The sequence below is a fragment of the Macaca thibetana genome, chromosome 17 (assembly GCF_024542745.1).
Source record: "Macaca thibetana thibetana isolate TM-01 chromosome 17, ASM2454274v1, whole genome shotgun sequence".
In the NCBI taxonomy this organism is placed as follows: domain Eukaryota; kingdom Metazoa; phylum Chordata; class Mammalia; order Primates; family Cercopithecidae; genus Macaca; species Macaca thibetana.
In genome coordinates, this window is record NC_065594.1 from 4,885,303 (window position 1) to 4,907,105 (window position 21,803).

At 45.6% G+C, this 21,803-nt stretch overlaps 1 protein-coding gene across 2 annotated transcripts in view; it reads left to right on the forward strand.

Moving 5' to 3' along the window:
• The first annotated feature begins 1,898 nt into the window (after positions 1–1,898).
• Positions 1,899–21,803, forward strand: part of ATP8A2 (ATPase phospholipid transporting 8A2) — a 653,147-nt gene continuing 633,242 nt past the window's right edge. The window contains exon 1 of one of the 2 annotated variants that reach the window (XM_050766819.1): positions 1,899–2,192. In XM_050766819.1, coding sequence (XP_050622776.1) covers positions 2,117–2,192 — 76 coding nt within the window. In that variant the 5' untranslated portion in view covers positions 1,899–2,116. The remainder of the gene's footprint in view (positions 2,193–21,803) is intronic. The other variant, XM_050766821.1, reaches the window with a different exon arrangement.

Here is a 21,803-nt window from a genome sequence, read left to right on the forward strand (position 1 = left end):
TGAGTCTAGGAATTCGAGGCTGCAGTGAGCCAAGATCATACCCGTACACTTCAGCCTGGGTGACAAAGTGAGACCTTGTCTAAAAAACAAACAAACAAACAAAAAAGACTTGCGCAGTGGCTCATGCCTGTAATCCCAGTCCTTTGGGATGCAAGGCAGGTGGATCACAAGGTCAGGAGATTGAGACCACCTTGGCTAACTTGGTGAAACCCCGTCTCTACTAAAAAATACAGTGTTTATGTAGACAGATGCAGTAGCTCATGTCTGTAAGAACAACATTAAGGGACTTAATGTTACTTAATACTTAATACTGTTTGATTGGTAATGGTACATTAATTTTGTTAATGGTGTTCAGTGATCTATTTGTCTATTCATATGCCATGTACATGGGGGTCTAATACCATAGATGGTCTCGATCTCCTCACCTCGTGATCCGCCCACCTCGGCCTCCCAAAGTGCTGGGATTCTAGGCGTGAGCCACCGCGCCCGGCCAAAGATGCATTTTTTATCAGAAAATTTTTTGAGGGCCCAGAAGAGACAGGTAAAGAACCCTAACTGAAGCTACATTTAGTGTAGATTCTTACCAGCCTGCAGTTTTCAATGTAACTTGCCTGGCCTGGATGTTCTTAAGAAAATTAGAAGCAAAGGCCGGGTGTGGTGGCTCACGCCTATAATTACAGCAGTTTGTGAGGCCAAGGCAGGTGGATCGCCTGAGGTCAGGAGTTCGAGACCAGCCTGACCAACATAGTGAAACCCCTGTCTCTACTAAAAATACAAAAATTAACCGGGCATGGTGGCAGGCGCCTGTAATCCCAGCTACTCGGGAGGCTGAGGCACGAGAATCGCTTGAACCCGGGCAGCAGAAGTTGCAGTGAGCCGAGATCGCGCCATTGCACTCCAGCCTGGACAACAAAAGCAAAACTCCGACTAAAAAAAAAAAAAAAGTAAAAGAAAATAAAATCAGAAGCAGAGGCCAGGCAGGAGGGGCTCAGGCCGCACTGCTGTCTTTGCTAGCACAGATTCTTCTTGCTGAACTCTGTACTCCTCCTTGTCAGTCCCTAATGTTAATTTAGGTTAAAAGAAATGTAATGATCGCATCAGTAAATGCAAGGTCAGACTTTCACCTGAACGGTTTTATTTTTGTTTTGTTCTGTTTTTACTCCGAGGTCAGAATGTCACAGGCACGATAAAGATTTAGCTTTTTATCTTCATGGGATTGTGCCCAGAAAGATCAAGCACAGTCTAAACATTATGCGATAAGTAAAAACAAAAAATAGATCAAGTGACCTTGGACAAGTCACCTTACCTCTCGATGGTTTGGTTTATGAAAGAAGGTGTGAGTGTGTGTCGATGGGTCTGTGCGTGTGCTCGCGGGAGGGTGCTGCTAAGGTTCCTTAGGGCTACCTGCAGCTTTAATATGCGTGGTTAGAATGCCGGGCAGGTTGTGTAGAGTGGGGGGCTGGAGACCCCCGACTTCTCTGGTGCCAAGCCACACATCAAGACACTTTGGAAATAACCCTTCCACGAAGACCCTGAACAGAGACCACCAGGCTGGGCACGGAAGAACAGAAATTGCGAAAAGAAAGGGGCAGGATGCGTCCTGGGGGATCACAGCGCCTCCACTTCCACATGACAAGTGACAGGCAGATAAATAAGCAGCAGACAGGCAGAGACTCCAAGTCCCCTAGGGGCACCCCTCTCCTGGAAGAGCCCACGAAAGCACAGGCCTAATCCCCCACCCCACCAAGCCCTCCCCATCGCCTTCCCCGACAGCTAAAAGCCCCCGGTCCTGCGTAACATTGCGGATCCCTCCCAGCCTCCCGTCCGCTCCTCCTCCCGCGGGGCTCCGCTCAGGGCCGGTCCCCCGCCCCCACGCCGCAGCCCGGGCCAGCGGGGCCCGCCGCGGTGCCGTTCGCGGGCGCTGCCGCATTGGCCGCTGCGGCACGGACGGCGCAGCCTCGGGCGCTGCCCGGCACAGGCGCGGGCGGTCCCGGCCAGCTAGCAGCCCGGCGAGGTGCTGGCCCACCCATGGCCCTCGGGCCGCGGACCCTGCGCCCAGCCCTGCGCGTAGCCTCCGTCTCTCGCCCGGGGCCTCCGAGCCCCTCACACGGGCGAGATGCTGAACGGCGCAGGCCTGGACAAGGCTCTTAAGATGTCCCTGCCGCGGAGGTCGAGGATCCGCTCGTCCGTGGGTGAGCTGGGAGGGGCGCGGCGGGGGAGGGTGGGCCCGGGGCGGCGCGGGGCGCGTCTGCGGTTCTGCGACACTGCCCCGCCCGCGCGCTGCTCCCCTCCCTGGGCTCCCCGGGCTCCCCGGGCTCCCCGGGCTGCAGGATCCGCGGACGCCGCGCGCTGGCCGCACGGGGACTGGGCGTCGCTGCACCTGCGGGGCCAAAAGGCCCCAGGCCCGGGCGACGGGAGCGGCGGGCGTCAGAGACCCCCCGGCTCGTCCCTGTACAGATGTGTGTGCGCGCGTGCGCGTGCGTGAGTGTGTGCGCGCGCCCTGTGCGCGTGCCCGTGCGCCCCTACGCGCGGATGCGGCTCAGGGAGGTGACCTAGGCGGCAGTCCCCGCGGTGGTGGGCACTGTTGGGTGGCGCGGGGAAGATGCAGCCTTCCCCGCCGGCGGCCGGCCCGCGGTGCTGCAGAGCTCAAAGGCAGAGGGGGGAAAAGGCATCCGAAAGGTTCCTCCAGTGATTCTCACCACTTGGAGCCCCGGGTCCTCGCGCGCACAGCGGCGACGTACTGGCTCATAACCGTCCGTGCATACAGCCACCTGGAGACGAACACACACATGCACACGCGCGCGCACACACACAGGTACACACACACGTACACACGCACGCGTGCACACACACCCTGCCTGCAGGCGCCCGGGTGTTGGAACTCGAAACCTAAACCCAAAAACGCATATAACATCCCCGACCCTTCGCACTGTTAGAGGCCTGCGTTCTATGATTATAGAGCACATTTAGAAACCATGATGTCGTGCAGCTGGATGTTATGTGGCTATGACACTTGATAAGGGTACCTAGACCATTAGTTAATGCAGACGTAGAGAGGAGCCCCCAAAATGATTTCTTACCGTTTCAGGACTGCGGCAAATTTGCAGGCAGATCTTTGACATGAGGAAGGTAGAGGGTGTGCAGTTTGGAGCTGGGGTCACTTGTCTTCGTGCTTTTTTATTTGTTTTGAGAAAACAGGCGCATGAAAATAAGCGACTTTCGTATTTCTGTAGTTGAGTAACGTGAGAGGGAAGCAAGCTTATCAGGTAATTTAAGCCAGTGTTTGTTAAACTTGGGTAAAGTCAGGACACTTTCATATTCATTTTAAGGAGAATCCCAGCCTGAAGGGGTCACGGGGCGCAGGGTCAAGACTAAATAGCGGGGAAGAGACAGTGGGAGGGCGCAGGGATACAGGCGTGAGGCTGCGGCAGCCTGGGGAGACCTGGGGACACCCTCTGTACCTTCGCAGGTGGAGCCAAAGGCATTTGCTTGTGATTTGGATGTGGGGCTTCAGTATAATAAAAGAATTAAAGATGGCCCCAAGGGTGTTGGTCTGAGACACCGGAGGAATGCACCCCTTGCTGAGATGGGGAAGCTGCGGAGGACCAGAGTTCTCTTTTGCGGAGAGGGCAGGTGTGAATAATTTGGTCTGAAATGCCTACCACAGAGCCAAGTGGAGATGATTAGTAGAGAGCTGGATTTATGAGTCTGGGCTCCGGGGAGTGTGCAAGGTATCTGCATTCAAGAGTCGTCGGCAGGACCGGCTCCTAGAGTGTATACCCTGCAGCTGCTCAGAGTCTGGCTCTGTCAAGAGTAGGCACTTGCTTGGATGTTCTGCCCAATGTTGCTGTCTTGAAAGTCTTAATTTTTGAACAAGGGGCCCACATTTTCATTTTACACCGGCCCCTAAGAATTATGTGATCAGCTGTCAATGTGTATAGATGTGACCTAGAAAAGAGGGGTCCTTGGATAGAGTCCTGGGCACTCTAACATTTTGAGGTCAGGGAGATGAGGGACAACAGAAAGGGCCTGAGAGGATGGCCAGGGAGGTCCCTGGAAACCCAGAGGGGGTGCTCTGAAACTCAGTGAGGAGATGTTCAGGGAGGGGTGGGGTGCACCTGTGTCCAATGCTGCCGAGCTCAATGAAGATGAGACTGGAGAACCGTCGTGTCAGTGGAGGTCACTGGTGATCTTGAAGAGAGCTGTTAACCTATCATTGTGAGGAACAGTGCCTGATAGAGCAGGTGTAAGAGAGTAACAGGACAGGAACTGGAAACAGCAAGTCCAGAAAACTCTTTTGGGTGAATATTGCAGAAAAGGGGGGGAGAAGCAGATCGACTGGTAGCTGGGGGAAGATGTGAGTTCAAGAGAGGTCACTTTGTTCTGAGACTGCCCTGTAGTCTGACGGCATGAACATCAACGCAGGGAGCTTTTAGGGAGCAAGGGGGAAGGCAGTGATGTGAGAGTAACCGTGGGGAGCAGGGTCCTCCTGGCACAGCAGTTAAGGCAAGAAGTTTCAGGAATAGTCAGAGGGGTCGGGTTGTGGGGGATCTTGCTGATGACAGGCTGAAAGTTCCAGGAGACAGAGTGGAGGCTCTGAGGTTGGGTCTGTTTAGGGTATTTGCATAATGTATGGGGAAGAAAGAGGATCTGCATAGTGTGGGCTTCTGGGGACACTGATGGAAACAGGGGCAAAGGGCCTGACAGTCGTGTACTCCCATAAAAATACTAAACAAAGATGTGTGATTTTTAATGAAGTCTGCTACTTTTCATTTTTTAAAAATAAACTAATGATGAAAGGATTGCAGGTCATAGTCAGCCTCAAGATTATATGCTGAGCTGTATATTCTTTTTAAAAATAATTCTGGAATATTTTCTTGTCTGAACCATCTTTGATTCTGCACATTCAATTGCACTTTGATCAGTTTTACCTTTCCCCAAATATCTACTTGGTGCCAGTGTGTCTCATTTTGCCAAATGATGAAAATCCAAAGATTTGTGACCATGGGGATCCTCCTGCCCTTATAGTGCTTACAGTCTGCTCAGGGTGGAGCCCCTTGGAATGGAAACAAAGTCAGTGACAAATATGTATCAGTGCCTTCTATGTGCCAGGCATGGTTCTAGGTGCTAGAGACAGAGCAGTGAATACAGCAGTGTGTCTCATGGAGCTTATGGTCTAGGCAGTAATTATAATGTACTTGGGAAGAGCTCTCAACTCTCTGCTCTCACCTTGACCCAGATGAGTAAGGAAATTAACTGTGTGCATGTGAATATGGGTGTCGGGGTTGTGGGAGGGGAGCAGTGGGAACAGAAAGGAAGGAAGTTGTTCTCTATGGATGACAGCATCAGTGCTGTCTAGGGCAGAAGCTCTTCCCTATCTTACTGAATTTCTGGACTTCATGAAAGAACAGGCAGGCAGAAAGTGCACAGACCAAATGCAGAACCCAGAGAACTACAAATATTCCTTTTTTTTTTTTTTTTTTTTTTTTTTTTGAGTCTGTCGCCAGGCTGGAGTGCAGTGGTGTGATCTTAGCTCACTGCAACCTCCGCCTCCCGGGTTCAAGCAATTCTGCTGCCTCAGCCCTCAGAGTAGCTGGGACTACAGGCGCGCGCCACCTTACCCAGCTAAGTTTTGTATTTTTAGTACAGACGGGGTTTCACCATGTTGGCTAGGATGGTCTCGATCTCTTAACCTCGTTATTCACCCACCTCGGGCTCCCAAAGTGCTGGGATTACAGGCATGAGCCACCGCCCCCAATCAGGGCTACAAATCTTCTAGAAACTGCCCCTGGAGCCCTCCTCTAAATTCCATGCCCAATTCACCCTGCCCTCTGCTGGTCATCAAAGATGTTTTTTAATGTATGCTTGCTGTTTTTGCCAGAACAACTTGCCTTAAGTTTCAAGGAGGAGAAGCAGGGCAGCTGAAAATACAAGCAGAGCTAATGTGAGAATGTAATAGCTGGAGGATGTCTCAGAGATGGTCTGATCCCTTCACTTCACAAATGGAAAAAACAATTCAGAGAAATTCCTTACTTGCTACGTAATTTCTGTCAGGACCAGCTAATTAGCAAGTCCAATGTGGTTCTTATTGTCCACCTGCCTAGTTCAATATCACATCTAAATGGAACAGAATACTCTCATTGATTCTATATTGTTTTCTCTTCCTTGACAGGAAATAAAGATAATAATCTAATTTCTCCTGCTCTCATTCCCTGTACTACCCTGTGTGTGCTCAGTAATTACAGATTTTACTCATCTCTGTCATGGGCAGCTTTTGAACTTGGTCTAATGGTCTAGATTCTGTTTTGAAGTTTCTTAAGGGCAGTATATCTAGGAGTTAAAACCCCAGACTTTAGGGTTAAAGAGAATTCAGTTTTTTTTTTGAAACGGAGTCTTGCTCTGTCACCCAGGGTGGAGTGCAGTGGTGCGATCTTGGCTCACTGCAAGCTCTGCCTCCTGGGTTCACGCCATTCTCCTGCCTCAGTCTCCCAAGTAGCTGGGATTACAGGTGCCTGCCATCACGCCAGGCTAATTTTTTTTTTTTGTATTTTTAATAGAGATGGGGTTTCACCATGTTAGCCAGGATGGTCTCGATCTCCTGACCTCATGATCCACCCGCATCAGCCTCCCAAAGTGCTGTGATTACAGGCATGAGCCACCGTACCCTGCCTGAATTCAGGTTTTAACACTGTCATTTCTACCTATATGACATTCAAAAGGTTCATTTACTTCTGTTACAGATAAAGATAAAAATAAGAGTTTGCACTTTGTGGGTGGTTGGTAGTGGTCTGTGGGTATGTGCATGTAAGTGCGTGCATTAATTGACACATAATCAAGATGATATCGACAGCATGTCAGATTTCTCCCATGCTGCCCATCGTCATCTAAGGCAAAGTCCTCCATCTAGGCATGTATCCTATGTAATAGAAGAATTGGCAAAAACTTCCTTTATTATTTTCCCCTCTAAATCGAATGATGGAGGCCTAACTAGGAGAGGACTGCATAGTCATCACAGGAGAATTGAAATGTTCTGTTACTGTGGTTATCCAGGTGTAAATGGTTACAGAAATAAGCACTTACTCACCAGGAGCTCTGAATCTGGATAGAGTGTTGTTCATCGTCTAGGGGCTCTGAAGGTCATCACCTTCTGTTGAAAGGAGTCCTGCCTACAAGGCTGTCTTCTACCCCACACGTGGCCAAAAAGCACCTCTGTGGATGCCTTCTGTTGTCCAATAATTGGTTTTACATTTACAACGGATACGTTATCTTAAAACCCCCTCAGACAGAGGTGCCAGCTAGGCAATGGAATATTTTATAGTTATTTTCGAAAATGTTTTTAAACATTTATGAGAGGAAGTGTATACAGTGCCTCTAAAGAACGGTCTCTATTATTCCTCCTTGGATCTTTACATTTACTAAATATAACTTCTGGTCAATACCACACTGGATACAAGATGTTATTTACATCCACTTAGGCTGGGAAAAGTGCTCAGCACAAATGTTAACAACCATTAAGAAGGGCTAAAAATAAAAAAGTGATCTCACCCATGCCCTGGGAGTCTCTCCCCATCATCATCAAGGGCAAACACAGAAACAGGACCTACTCTAGGAAAGGAGAGAGCCCTTCCAGGAATAGAGTAAGGAGTGGGGACCTGTCACACCCCAGTGGCTTCCTGGGTCTGCCTGCACAGATGTGTTGTAAAAGTACCTGGATGGGCTGGGCACAGTGTCTCATGTCTGCGTTCCCAGCACTTTGGGAGGCCGAGACAGGTGGATCATTTGCAGTCAGGAGTTCAAGACCAGCCTGGCCGACATGGTGAAACCCTAAAAGTATAAAAATTAGCCAGGTGGTTGTGGTGCACGCCTGTAATCCCTGTAACTCAGCAGGCTGAGGCAGGAGAATCACTTGAGTCTGTGAGGGGGAGGTTGTGGTGAGCCAAGATTGCACCACTGCACTCCAGTCTGGGTGACAGAGTGAGACCCTGTCTCTAATAAAACCAAACAAAACAAAACAGTACTTGAATGACCAAGCCTGGTGGCTCACATGTGTAATGTCAGCACTTTGGGAGGTCCAGGTGGGAGGTTCATTTGAGGCCAGGAGTTCGAGACCAGCCTGTACAACATAGTGAGACCCCATCTCTACAAAAAATTTATAAATAGCCAGGCATCGTGGCACATGCCTGTAGTCCCAGCTGCTTGAGAGACTGAGGTGGAAGGATCACTTGAGCCCAGGAATTCGAGGCTGCAATGAGCTACTGCACCACCTTATTCCAGCCTGGACAACAGAGCAAGACCCTTTCTCTAAAGAAAAACAAAGAGCACATGAATGATGCTGGTCGCTCCCCAGCTGTGATGGGGGAGGGCTACTGGGCCCAATATTACCACTGATACGTGTGCGCGTGTTTGTGTGAACAGGTCTCTTGCTCTGATGCTTCATTTCTTCCCTCCCGCCCTGCCCCTGTTAAGCTTGTCATATAATATTTCATCATATTTCATGCTAAAAAGTGATCTAATCCTCATTCTGTTTTTTCCCCAGAGTTTTGCATGGTTTTTTTTTTTTTTTTTGGTAATCATTAGTTTATAAATACTGCCCATTTTGCTTTCCATCACGATCATTCCCAGGTGAGTGTAGAAAAAGCTGCATTCAGGAATGTGGTAAAATGTTACAGGAAGATTTATGCCATTTTGATTGGTTTGCTTCAGGTTGCCTGAATTTTTAACACCCTCTTCTTGTCACAGAGAAGAGAACTTTGTTATTTTTGGCTTTCACTGGAGATCTCACTTCAGAGTTGGTTAGTATGGGTTTCTGCTTTCCAAGCTGACATGTTTTTTTTCTTTTTAGCATCTGTTCCATATACAGGGTGAATAGCTACAGGGTTCCAAAATTGCGCGTGAAGCAGCTCCTCCACATATTCCTCACTAGCCCGCATAACTGACAGCACTTGGCTGTCTCCGTCCCTGCTGTCCTAGCTCCGTCCCTGCTGTCCTAGCTACTCTGTAGCTCTGCCCACCTGATACTGCGCCACTGATGGCAGGCAGTGCTGTTGGGAAGAGAGCAAAGGAAGTGAGTCTGGTGGTGTGAGAATAAAGATAATAAAGGTAATTACAAATACGTCTTTAGTGTTTTTCGCATATTTTTCTTACTGGTCTTCACACCATCCCTCTGAGAAATATATTATTATTGCTTCCCATTTAAAAATTCTATATACCTATTTGTATACTTTTCTTTTTAAGTAAAGGCAGGAGAGAAGAAATACTCCAGATAGGAGAAATGTGTTTTTCCTTTTCCCCTCTTTTGCAGAGAATGTTAAGGCAGGCTCGTTACTTTTGATTCAGAGGTTTTGCATTCAGAAGTAAGTGTTCCTGTCTTGTGTAATCTTTTGCCAAATCATCAGCAATGTACGTTTCACACATTGCAGGGAAGCATTCGGGTGCTCCTTCTCCCTTTTCTGTCTCTAGAGATACTGTGTAAGCCAGACGCGGCACCGAGGATCCCAGGATTACTGTAAATATTTTAAGCACATTACAGAGACTGATTATGTAGGAAACTAGGGTAAGCGAACTACTCCACAGAATGAGTGAGTACTTCTCTGTGCTGACATTTGCAATCTCATTCCAGATGTTTAGTTCAAAGACAGTTGCTTTTTTCAAGGTCATGATATGTGAGTATTGGGGAGCAGTTCATTCATATTCAAAGGAGAGAACAGTGGCCTGGCTGATAATATATTCAGTCACTGCGCCATGGGATCAGGCTTCTTATCAGCTATTTTTAGCCACATAATGATTATCCTTATTTAAGTCTCTTCCATTTTCTTTTTATTGTCTTTATTGTAATGCATCGAGGAAACATAACATTGGTTTTAAAACTGCGGAATTTCTGTGTTTAACCCTCAAAGCAGTGGTTACTGTATATGTAGCAAACAAACTAAGGGGTCTTCTGGGACTCGGCGGAGTGGGCCCTGCTAAACGTGTAAGATAGTGTGCCGTTTCTGCGGCGTCCCCCGCCCCAGCGTGCCATGTCCCCAAGTTAGTCTGCCGTCCATTTGTGCTGGAGAGAATAACAGAAACACACAGTCTTTCTGGATCCACTCTAAGTTCATTTTCCTGTTGCCCCTTCCTGAAGCTTGGAAATACATTCATTCAACTCGATTGAACTCTTCTAGTGTCTGATTTTCTGGTGTTAGAGTTTGGGCAGATTTTCCGGAAGGGAAGACACCAGTGTGGGCAGGCAACTGAATAGGTTTCTCGGCTGGATGCAAACACAGGGATGAGTGAAGATTGTAAATGAAATGCACAGTTAGGGCCTGTTATAAGACTCCAGGTGCAAAATAATGAGAGCTGAACCTGGGCGGCATCAGAGAGAAGTGCAAGTGATAGTGGAAAACAGCTGGGTTGCAATCAAGCCCTACAAAGGGAAGCGAGGGAGATGAGAGATGAGGGAGGAGCTCTCCCTGGTCTTGGGCAAGTAGAATCGTTGAGCTTATACCTTGCTTGTCTAAGATTTGTCCTTTAGAGAGCCCGAGAGACTTTGTACAGAGCAGGCATTACTCTGTAGAGTCAGATTATTAAAGTTGAAGGTGACTTTGCAGATCTTTGCTGTGCAGTAGAGTGGCCACTAGCTGCGTGTGGCTGAAGAAATGGTGAGTCACAACTGAGCTGGGCTGTAACGGTAAAATATGCACTGGATTTCTGAGACTTAGTACGAAAAAGGAAAATGGAACAGTTCATTCACCATGTTTTCTGTTTATTATATATCGAAATAATATTTTGGATATGTGAGGTTAAATAAAATATATTATTAAAATTATTGTATGTATTTCCTTTTTTTTAGTGCAGCTGCTAGAAAGTTTAAAATTGTATATGTGGTCTGCATTATATTTCTATTGGTGAACAAATTATAGATCATCTAGTCCAAATACTTTAATTGATTATTTATGGAATTGCAGACTTTCAGAAATAAAATTATCTGACAGTCAACACCCCCGTTGCTTCACAGGGAAACCAAGGTCATGAAAGGTGAAGATCCAGGGACTTGTCTGATCTTCCAACGATAGTACCAGTGTGAAAGAACTAAAGCCATGTCTTTGGATTCTCCAAGTATTAAAAAAAAATTGTTTTTCTTCTCTGCCCCCTCCCTCCAGCATTTTTTTTCAGGGTTATTTATCTTCCTCTTGAGTGAATGTCTCCCTCAGGCACACTCTGAGATATCCACCTTAAGTTAATTTTGAAAATGAACTGGGTTATGGCACTAGGAAATAATATTATATTTCTTTGAACCTAATCTCTAATAGAATCTGTTTGCCTGAGTCTTTTAGTATTGTCTGATATTATCAGTCAGTATTTATGGAGAGGATCTTCAACACACTCCTCACTCCAAAAGTGAGATTTATGGTTAATCTCACTTTTGACTGCATGACAAATCTTAATACCCTACACAACAACCTTCTTTAAGACCAGTGGGCATCTCAGCAGCACTTTTTTCTTCTCAGAGACCAGTCATTGATTGGAGTAGAGCACCTTTTAAAGCAACACATTTAGGGGGCCGGGCGCGGTGGCTCAAGCCTGTAATCCCAGCACTTTGGGAGGCCGAGACGGGCGGATCACGAGGTCAGGAGATCGAGACCAGCCTGGCTAACACGGTGAAACCCCGTATTTACTAAAAAAATACAAAAAACTAGCCGGGCGAGGGGGCGGGCGCCTGTAGTCTCAGCTACTCGGGAGGCTGAGGCAGGAGAATGGTGTGAACCCGGGAGGCGGAGCTTGCAGTGAGCTGAGATCCGGCCACCGCACTCCAGCCTGGGCGACAGAGAGAGACTCCGTCTCAAAAAAAAAAACGAAACAAAAAAACACATTTAAAAATGTGTTCCCGTTAGTGCACATTTTCTCCATAACACATTACTTTCTCCAGTGTCGGAAAAGTGGAGAAAGTAAATACAAAAGAGAAAAAGTCTGAATAGATAATGTTCAAATACCATTAGGTTGTGAGTGGCTCTGAGTCCTGCTGGGAAGACAAAGGTAGGTTTTTTTAACCAGGGAATGCAGCTGGACTTTTAAAATTGTTCAAGACTGAGTTTTTAGGCCTTTCTTTTAAACTACATTGATGAAATTATGGGCTATGATAATAAACACAATGCTGGCAACCAAGATAATACTGGGTGATGATTAGTAGTCCGATAACTTGTATCAGTGTGTGGTTACTTTGATTTCACTCATAATTTGTGAGTCCACATGATGAGAGCTGTGTTGTCTGCAGTCTGTGATATTTTTCAGTGGAGATCTTGGCCTTCTGAGCGTGGGTACAGAGTGTGGCTGAAGAGCCGCAGGGTAGGAGAGCTAGTCCGGAGTTCTGAGACTACCCGCTGGGCTCTTCTATGCAGGAGGGTATGTTGACAAGATATTACAGGGCAATGTTGGCAGTGTTGTGCAGAGGAAGTGGGATGGCATCTGTGTGAACACTGTGATGTTGTCCGTGTTAACACTATGAATTCAGCACCAGAAGTCACACCATGATGTCACACTGTGTCACACCGTGACAATGTATAATGACAGGTATCCCCCATTATGGTATCATACAGAAGAGTTTCACTGCCCTAAAAATCCCCTGTGCTCCAGCTGTTCATCCCATCCTTCCTCTGTAACCTTCTGCAACCACTGATCTTTTTACTGTCTCCATAGTTACAGCTTTGCTCTTTACACAGTGTCATGTAGTTAGCATCATATAGTATGAAGCCTGTTCAGATTGGCTTCCTTTACTTGGCAAGAGGCATTTAATGTTCCCCCATGTCATTTCATGGCTTGACAGCTCATTTCTTTTTATCCTTGAATCATACTCCGTTGCCTAGATGTACCACAATTTATCAATTCACCTCCTGAAGAACATCTTGGGTGCTTTTACTTTTTGAAATTATAGATAAAGCTGTTATAAATACTCCTGTGCAGGTTTTTGTGTGGACATAAGTTTTCATGTCTTTTGGGAAAATTCCAAGGAGTGTGATTGCTGGTTCATATGCTAAGAGTATTTTGGAAGAAACTGCCAGATTGTCATCCAAAGTGGCTGTACCATTTTGCATCCCCACCAGCAGTGAATGAGAGTTCCTATTGCTCCACATCCTCATCAGCATTTGGTGCTTTCAGTGTTTTGAATTTTAGCCGTTTGATAGATGTGTAGTGGTGTCTCGTTATTTAAATTTGTAGTTTTCTCATGACATATGACGTTCAGCGTTTTTCCATATTTAATTGCCATCTGTGTATCTTCTTTGGTGAAACATCTGTTCAGATCTTTTGTCATTTTTTTTTTTGAGACAGAGTCTCACTCTGTTGCCAGGCTGGAGCACAGTGGCACGATCTCAACTCACTACAATCTCCTTCTGGGTTCAAGAGATTCTCCTGCCTCACTGGGACTACCCGCATGCACCACCATGCCCAGCTAATATTTGTATTTTTAGTAGAGATGGGGTTTCGCCATATTGGCCAGGATGGTCTCAATCTCCTGACCTCCTGATCCACCTGCCTCGGCCTCCCAAAGTGCTGGGATTACAGACATGCGTCTTTGGTCCATTTTTTAACTGGGTTGTTTGTTTTCCTAGTTTTGAGTTTGAAGAGTTCTTTGTATATTTTGGATACCAGTCTTGTATAAAAAAATCAGAGGTACGTTTTCCAAATATCCTTTTCCAGTCCATGGCTTGTCTTTCGTTCTCTTAACAGTGTCTTTTGCAAGGGTGAAATTTTAATTTTAGCGAAATCCAACTTATCAATATGTTCTTTCATGAATTATACTTCCGGCGTTTCAAGGTTTTTTGATAATATTTTTGCTTAGCTTTTTGAAATTATATATTTAAATTTATTCTTTGAGAGAGTATGCTTAAATTATGCATATAGTGTTTACTTACTCTGTCCCTAGCAATGGCTAGAGTTAATTAGTATATATATATCTTTTTCCTCTCCATAGAGACCCTCTCCAAACAAAAAGAAGGCAAAAACCTTGGCACGGTTTTACTCCCTACCCCTGACTCTCCCCTACTTTCTTCCTTGTCATAGTCACCTGAGTTGGTTCCAGAGAGTAATTAGTTTTCTCTGGGTAACAGGTGTGTGTGACTTTCTTTACTCAGCTGTACTTCCTTGGGTTTCATTCTCGTTGCTGGAGTAGGTCCCTGGGGATCTTTTAGGGAGCATCTGTGAGTGGCCATCTGTCTGATTTTTTTCATGTCCCTAAAAATGCTTTCATGTCATCTTCACAAGTAAGTGACAGTTTTGATGTCTAAGGAATTCTAGATTCAAAATTCTTTTTCTCTGGTACACTGCTTTATTATCTTACTCATACCCAGATTTGCTGATGAGCATAGATATCAATCTGGTTCTTGTTCCTTTGTAGCTTAGCTATTTTTTTTTTTGTTTTCATTAGTTTTTAATGATATATCTATCTTTGATGTTCTGACGATGGTTTAAGTATTTCTTTTATTCCATTTGTTGTCTGGTCAACACTGGAAAGATCTTGCAATCGGACACTGGGTCTTTGTTTTTGGGGGAGAAGTCCTCATGTCTCACGTCTTCGAGAGTGGCCTCCTGTGCATTCTCCCTGTTCTGGTGGCAACTCTGGAATTAGACTGCTCTTGCCACTTCTGTCTTTGCTTCCAGCTTTCTTAATTTTCCTTAAATCTCTTTGGGCCCCATTTTTGAAGAACTCTTGGCTTTGTCTTCTTGTTCGGTGATTCGCTCTTCAGCTTTGTTTTGCGTTGTTTTGTTTTTTCCTCTCCAGTTTGTAGTATCTATTAAGTTTTTATTTCAACAATTATATTTTTTCTTGGAAAGATTTCTAACTGACTCTTTTTTCATAACAGCCTAGTATTGCTTCATGTATTGAATATGCACCCATTTCCTGGAGGTTATGAATTACACTTATTTTAAAATCTTTTTCTGATTGTTTTATTATTTAAGTTCTGTTTGCCTCTTCTGTCTCTTGGTGTTCATGAATCTTAAATCCCTTATGATTCTAGAACCCCCACCCCTGTTTTCTGGCAGTCAGGAGTCCCAGGAGGGGCAGTGAAAAGCTGCAGGGCCATGTGACACTGCCTTGAGCAAGTGCAGGGATGGGTGGGACATGCCACGGGTTGGGCCGTACCAGTGGCTGCTTTGCTGAGCTGTACTGCTCAGTGTTTCTTCCGCATAAGCAGCTCCATGTTCCATAAACCACGGGGAAGCCTTCTCCAAAGGGCTTTAGTTAGCCTTTTGATGTCCAGAGGGCCAGTGTTTTAGTGGTTTAACCGTGAACCCAGTGTCATTAGGGACCACATTAGCCATGCAAGAAGTTTATATTGCTCTTTCCTTTCTTTCTTTTTTTTTCTTTTTTATTATACTTTAAGTTCTAGGGTACATGTGCACAACGTGCAGGTTTGTTACATATGTATACTTGTGCCATGTTGGTGTGCTGCACCCATCAACTCGTCAGCACCCATCAACTCGTCATTTACATCAGGTATAACTCCCAATGCCATCCCTCCCGCCTCCCCACTCCTAGAATAATCAATGCTCTTTCCTTTCTTTTGCTGAAATGCCTGCATGCTGGTGGAGGAGGGAAGCCAACTGAACTGTGCTATTTCATGTGACTTGTGCTACAGTTTAGGCTGAATTCAGCCCTTTCTTTAGGCAAGGGTATAGTCCGGATGACTCCAGCCAGACCTGCTTTTATGTTTTGATCCTGGCCCTTGCTAGCTGGGTGTCTTTGGGGAAGTTACCTCATTCGCTCAGCCTCACTTTCCTCCTCTATAAAATGTCAGTAGTAATACCTCCCTCACTGGATTATGGAGAGACTTGAACAAGGTAACATATATAAAGCATTTCACACTACCTGAAACTTAAGAAGTGTTACCTATTCATATAAAATAAATAATTAAAAAAGATGGTTATTATTTCCAGAATAATATACCAGGGGCATAGAGAGCTGAACCTCTTCCATTTTATTTTGTCTATAACTGGATTGGTAACTTCTCTTCATATAATTTGAATTTCATGTGGATACAATGCCTTTGGAAAGTTTAATTATCCCCCTGGTGGGCTTAAGTTTTTTTGTTTTTGTTTGAGACAAAGTCTTGCTCTGTTTCCAGGCTGGAGTGCAGTGGTGCAGTCATGGCTCACTGCAGCCTTGACGTCCCAGGCTCAAGCAATCCTCTCACCTTAGCCTCTTGAGTAGCTGGGACTATAGGTACACACCACTATGCCCAGCTAATTTTTAAAATTTTTGGTAGAGATGAGGTCTCCCTGTCTTGCCCAGGCTTAGGCTTAATTTTTTTTTTTTTAGACGATTTTGCTCTGTTGCCCAAGCTGGAGTGCAGTGGCTCAACCTCGGCGGTTCACTGCAACCTCTGCCTCCTGGGTTCTAGTGATTCTCCTGCCTCAGGCTCCTGAGTAGCTGGGATTACAGGCGTGAGCCACCATGCCTGGCTAATTTTTGTATTTTTAGTAGGGACGAGGTTTCACCATGTTGGCCAGACTGGTCTTGAACTCCTGGCTTCAAGTAATCTGCCCACCTCGGCCTCCCAAAGTGCTGGGATTACAGGTGTGAGCCACCACCCCTGGCTGGGTTTAATTTTCAAAGAGCATTATAAAACTCTGCTCACATCAGTGAGTGCATGGGAGAATTCAGTCGTTCCTGAGAAACAAAACCAGTTTTCTTTGTGATGATGGTGCTTCGTTAAACTTAGAGGAACTCAGTCATTATGTAGGGTCCTATTAACCACCCCCCGCCCCGGGAACCCCTACCCTGGTCACTGATAGGAATATGGAGGCAGGCTGAGGTGGCACCCATTCAGACCTGCACTTCAGTGAACTATGCTAAGCTATGTGGTAGTCTGAACTTTAATAGGGATGAATGGTTCTTCCCTTGGAATCCAAATAGCCATTTCCTCTTCTCTCTAAGAATGAAAGCTGTGACCTCCACATTAATTCCAGATTCTGAAACAGTTTATTGGTGGCGTTTTTTCTGTGCCTTGATTTCCCCGCAGAACAACACATCTTCTGGGGACCTCTTGTCCGTGGATCCTGCCAATACAGGATTCTTCGTGTTCAACTACTTATTAAAAAACACAGGATTCGGTCACTTCTCTCTGGACTTTTCTGAAGATAATTTTCCCCCTTCTTTAGCCTTGTTAATATAGAGAACTGGCTCATTCTGTGCTTGGGACTAAGACAGTGAATAACGGGAGAAACATTGCTGAGGTGGTTCTGCCTAGAAAGCAATCAAGGATTTCCAGGGCAGCCGTGAGCAGCCACGAGCCTCAGGCTGGATGCTTTAGCCGGAGTTTAACTAGTGCAAATGGGTCTGAGCTGCAGGGTCTAAATGGACCTGTCTTTTCCACACCCGAAACGTTTCTTTCTGTTTGTGTGTTTGTACACATTCATCTCTAAGCACTTGCTTCTGCTTTTGTGGGTCACTTTGAGGTGGGCTGAGTCCTAGTCACGTCTAGATTCTTGTAGCACATTCTAACTGTTGCGGGTGTTGGGCTGAGCTCTTGGTGGGGTTCACCTGCTACAGCCCAGGTTTAATGGTGGTCCACTTCGACAGTTGGGATGTGCACAGCTTCACTGCCTTAACCACCTCACCAGTCACTAAAATGGGCGTAAATGACAAACCCATTTATCAACTTACTTCAAGGCGCACCTAGAGAAAGAGGAGAACAATTGGAGTGACTGAAACATTATTTAGAGCTGTAATTTTCTAAAACCTGAAGAATTTTATAATTTTCAGAGTTTTTGATAGGTGTTTAAACTTAAAAGTTTAAAGATAGGGGTTTCGTTCTTTAATCTGTAAATGTTTCTATATATTGATTGAAATCACTTTATTAGGCCGGGCGTGGTGGCTCATGCCTGTAATCCCAGCACTTTGGGAGGCGGAGTGGGTGGATTACCTGAGGTCAGGAGTTTGGGACCAGCCTGGACAACTTGGTAAAACCCCGTCTCTACTAAAAATACAAGATTAGCCAGGCGTGGTGGTGCATGCCTGTAATCCCAGCTACTTGGGAGGCTGAGGCAGAGATTCGCTTGAGCCTGGGAGGTAGAGACTGTGGTGAGCCAAGATCGTGCCACTGTACTCCAGCCTGGGCAACAGAGCAAGACTCCATTTCAAAAAAAAAATCTTTACTAGTGTTTTCAGTTATTTTTATGGCGAGGGCTGTTTTGGTTGAGGTATTGTTGTGTTATCTTATTTAGTGTCAGAATTAAGAAAGGAAAGGAGGGAAGGAGAGAAAGAAGGAGGAAAGAAAGAAGGAAGGAAGGGATAAAGGAAGTGAAAAGAAGAAAGCTGGCTCCTGGGGGACACGTCAAGGATACTTCAGCACAGTTCCCAGTTCCTGTGGTCGGGAGAGCTTGTCTCAGGAGTGAGCCAAACACAGGAGCAGTGACACGGCCAGCAATGGGCATGAGGGGAAGTTGGGGTGAGGGCAGGTGTGCATGAAACACATGCTGAAGGAAACGACGTCTCTGCCTGTTTGATGGAAAATAGATTCACCAGGGAAGAGAAAGCCAATGAGAATCCAATGAAAGGGTCTTGGGCAAAGCTCTGTGATGTGGAAGAAATGCAGCTCTACAGCAGGGGGATTCAATGAGTGTAGCACCAACTGCCCGCACCCAATAGGAGACTCATCACAATTAAATTACCTGCTATAAGGTTGTGATAAGACAAACAAGAACTTAGTCAAGATAGTGGCACTCAGTGAAATATGGGGGAATCCAAGGCTGGAAGTAGCCACTGTTTTACTTCCGGGAATTGAAAATAGGCAAGTTTGGAAATAGGAAACCCCAGCATTTTAGATGTAAGGAGAATCAAATAGAAATTGTTGGGTTTTTGTAATATTAAAGTAGAATATGATTTTGTTGAGTATAATAATTATTTTAGTCATGTTTTCCCCCTAAAATACTAAAACTCTGGACTTAATGAGGCCAGTAATTGTCAGCCAAGGAAATAAGACAATAGGTTGAAAAAGGCGGCATCGGCACTGGCTCAGTCCAAGCACTCTCTGGGAGGTGTGCTAAACTGGTCTAGGGTTACTTGGAAATCTTCAGCCTTTTCTTTTAGTCAGGGACAAATGAACTAGAGCACTGAGGGTGAAATGTACGACTGATTGACTTAGACAACCTGAGAGGCATTGAGAAAAGTTGTGTTTGGTAATTAATGCGGAAACGCATTTGTGAGCCTGTTCATCAAATTCAACTTTGGAATGAAGAAGTACACCGAGTAGCTTCTCTTAGCTGCTTTTTCCTCAAATCAACAAATATTTGTTGAACATCTCTTGTGTCTAATGTGTCAGTCAGTGACCTGGATTCATAGTTGTGGATGAAGGATGCATAATACTGCATAGTTCCTGTTTCCAAGGCTTTTACCATCTGACTGGGGAGAGAAGACCTGGACATGTAGAAAGGAAATAGTAAAAAGTAGGCGATGTCCAAGACAATACTGGAAGAGATGCTCACAAGGCATAATTAATTGCTAAAGGAGTTGTGAGGATAAGTGAACACTTGAAGCAAAGAGTGGTCATGGTAAACTTTTAGGAAGAGGACACAAGTTAGGTTTCAATTTTTTGCCTTTTGTTTTGTTTTGAGACGGAGTCTCGCTCTGTCTCCCAGGTTGGAGTGCAGTGGTGTGATCTCAGCTCACTGCAACTTCCACCTCCCAGGTTTAAGTGATTCTCCTGCCTCAGCCTCCTGAATAGCTGGAATTACAGGCATGTGCCATCACGCTCAGCTAATTTTTGTATTTTTAGTACAGATGAGGTTTCACCATGTTGGCCAGGCTGGTCTTGAACTCCTGACCTCAAGTGATTCACCCACCTTGGCCACCCAAAGTGCTGGGATTACAGGCGTGAGCCACTGTGCCCAGCCCATTTTTTTTGCTTTTTAAAAAGTCAAGGTTATTAAGGTATAATTTACACACAGTGAAATGTGCCCTTTTGGGGTGTAAAGTATGCATAGTGTATGGGTGTATAATGTGGCTTGATGACTTTCACAAAAACACAGCTGTGCACAGTCAAGATAGGGATTTTCCATCACCCCTAAAGTTCTCCCCTGTCCCTTTGTACTCAGTTCCCTTCCCCTCTCCCAGCCCCTGTTAACCACTGATCTGATTTCTGACTCCGTAGTTTTGTCTTTCCCAGAATGTCATACAAATGGAATTATCCAGTGTGCAGTCTTCTTTGGCTTCTTTCACTTACATACTGCTTTTAAGATTCATCTGAGCAGGCGTGGTGGCTCATGCCTGTAATCCCAGCATTTTGAAAGGCTAAGCTGGGTGGATCATTTGAGGTCAGGAGTTCGAGACCAACCTGGCCATCATGGTGAAACCCTGTCTCTACTAAAAATACAAAAATTAGCTGGGCGTGGTGGTACCCACCTGAATCCAGCTACTCAGGAGGCTGAGGCAGGATAATTTTTTGAACCTGGGAGGCAGAGGTTGCAGTGAGCTGAGATGGTACCACTGCACTCCAGCCTGGGCGAGAGCGAGACTCCGTCTCAAAAAAAAAAAAATTCATCCATGTTGCCACATGTCTCAGTGGTTTCATTCCTTAGTATTACTGAGTCGTGTTCTATTATTATAGGGATGGACTGCAGTTTGTTCATTAGTTTCCCTGCTTCTTTGAGCTAAGTTTCAAAGGACAGTAGATTTAAATGGTCAGGAGAGAGGGGAAATGGGATAATTGGAGGTAAAATGGCATACGGCGAATAGAATGAGTCACTGAGATGTATCGCATCCTGCTTCTGGGAAGAATCAGTAAATCAGAGAAGACGACTCCTGGGTATGAGGTGTTATCTGCATTTTTATTATAAATGAATCCAGCTCAAGCCTTATCTCCTCCTTCATACTTCAACCTGCAGTAAATGCTCCCTACTCTGAATTTCTATTCATCCGTCCATTCTTCACCCATCTATTCATCTGTCCATCCATCCATCATTGATCCACACATTCTTTCATCATCTATTTATTTTATTTGTCCTTCATTTAACGACCTTTGTTTCAGGTCTCCAACATGCCAGGCGCTGACTCAGGAACAGGTTAAACAAGTTAAAAATCATAATCCCTGCCCCCAGGAAGTTCTTAGGAATCTACTGGGGGAAACAGCAAGAAAGGTGAAGCTAGTAACAGTTACCGTACACTGTTTTGCATCATTGTTTTACTCTCCGTGTGTGTCCTTGGGGCTAAGAAGCTCGCCTTGCCATCTACTTCAGTGCCTTGAATATCATAAGAGTTCAACAAGTACAAAAAATAGCTGAAACTGCAGCACTGTGGCTTAGTTTTGGCCTTTGGAAAAGAAAGAAACCTACGTGTATGGATGCTGACGTTTTTTCCCTTACAGGAGGCCATACAGAGGCTGTACAGAAGGAAGACCACAGTGGGGATCCTTGAACAGGCAGTCTTGAGTGGATGGAGGGCTCAGGGAAAATTGCAGCATGGAACAGTTACATTTTCCTCATCGAGAATATGCGGTTGAAAAAACGATTTGGAAAATGCCAACAGGCATCTATCACACTTCAATATAAATGCATGAATATAAAATTAAAACGATCAGATTCCATTGCCGAGGTGGATGGGCAGAGGCAGCCACTTCGTCGCTGGGTCTACTTGTTTGGTGCTGAGCTGGTGCAGCGTGACAGTGCAGTGAGCTCAGCCCACCCCGGTCGGCAGCAGCTCTCAGGGACTGACCTCACACACGGCAATGGGTAGTGGGCACCACCCAAGTGCCTGATGCACTAGTCAGAAGAACATTCTGTTTCTTTAGTGCATACTGTACCTTTCCTCTGCACATCAGCACATGTCTTTG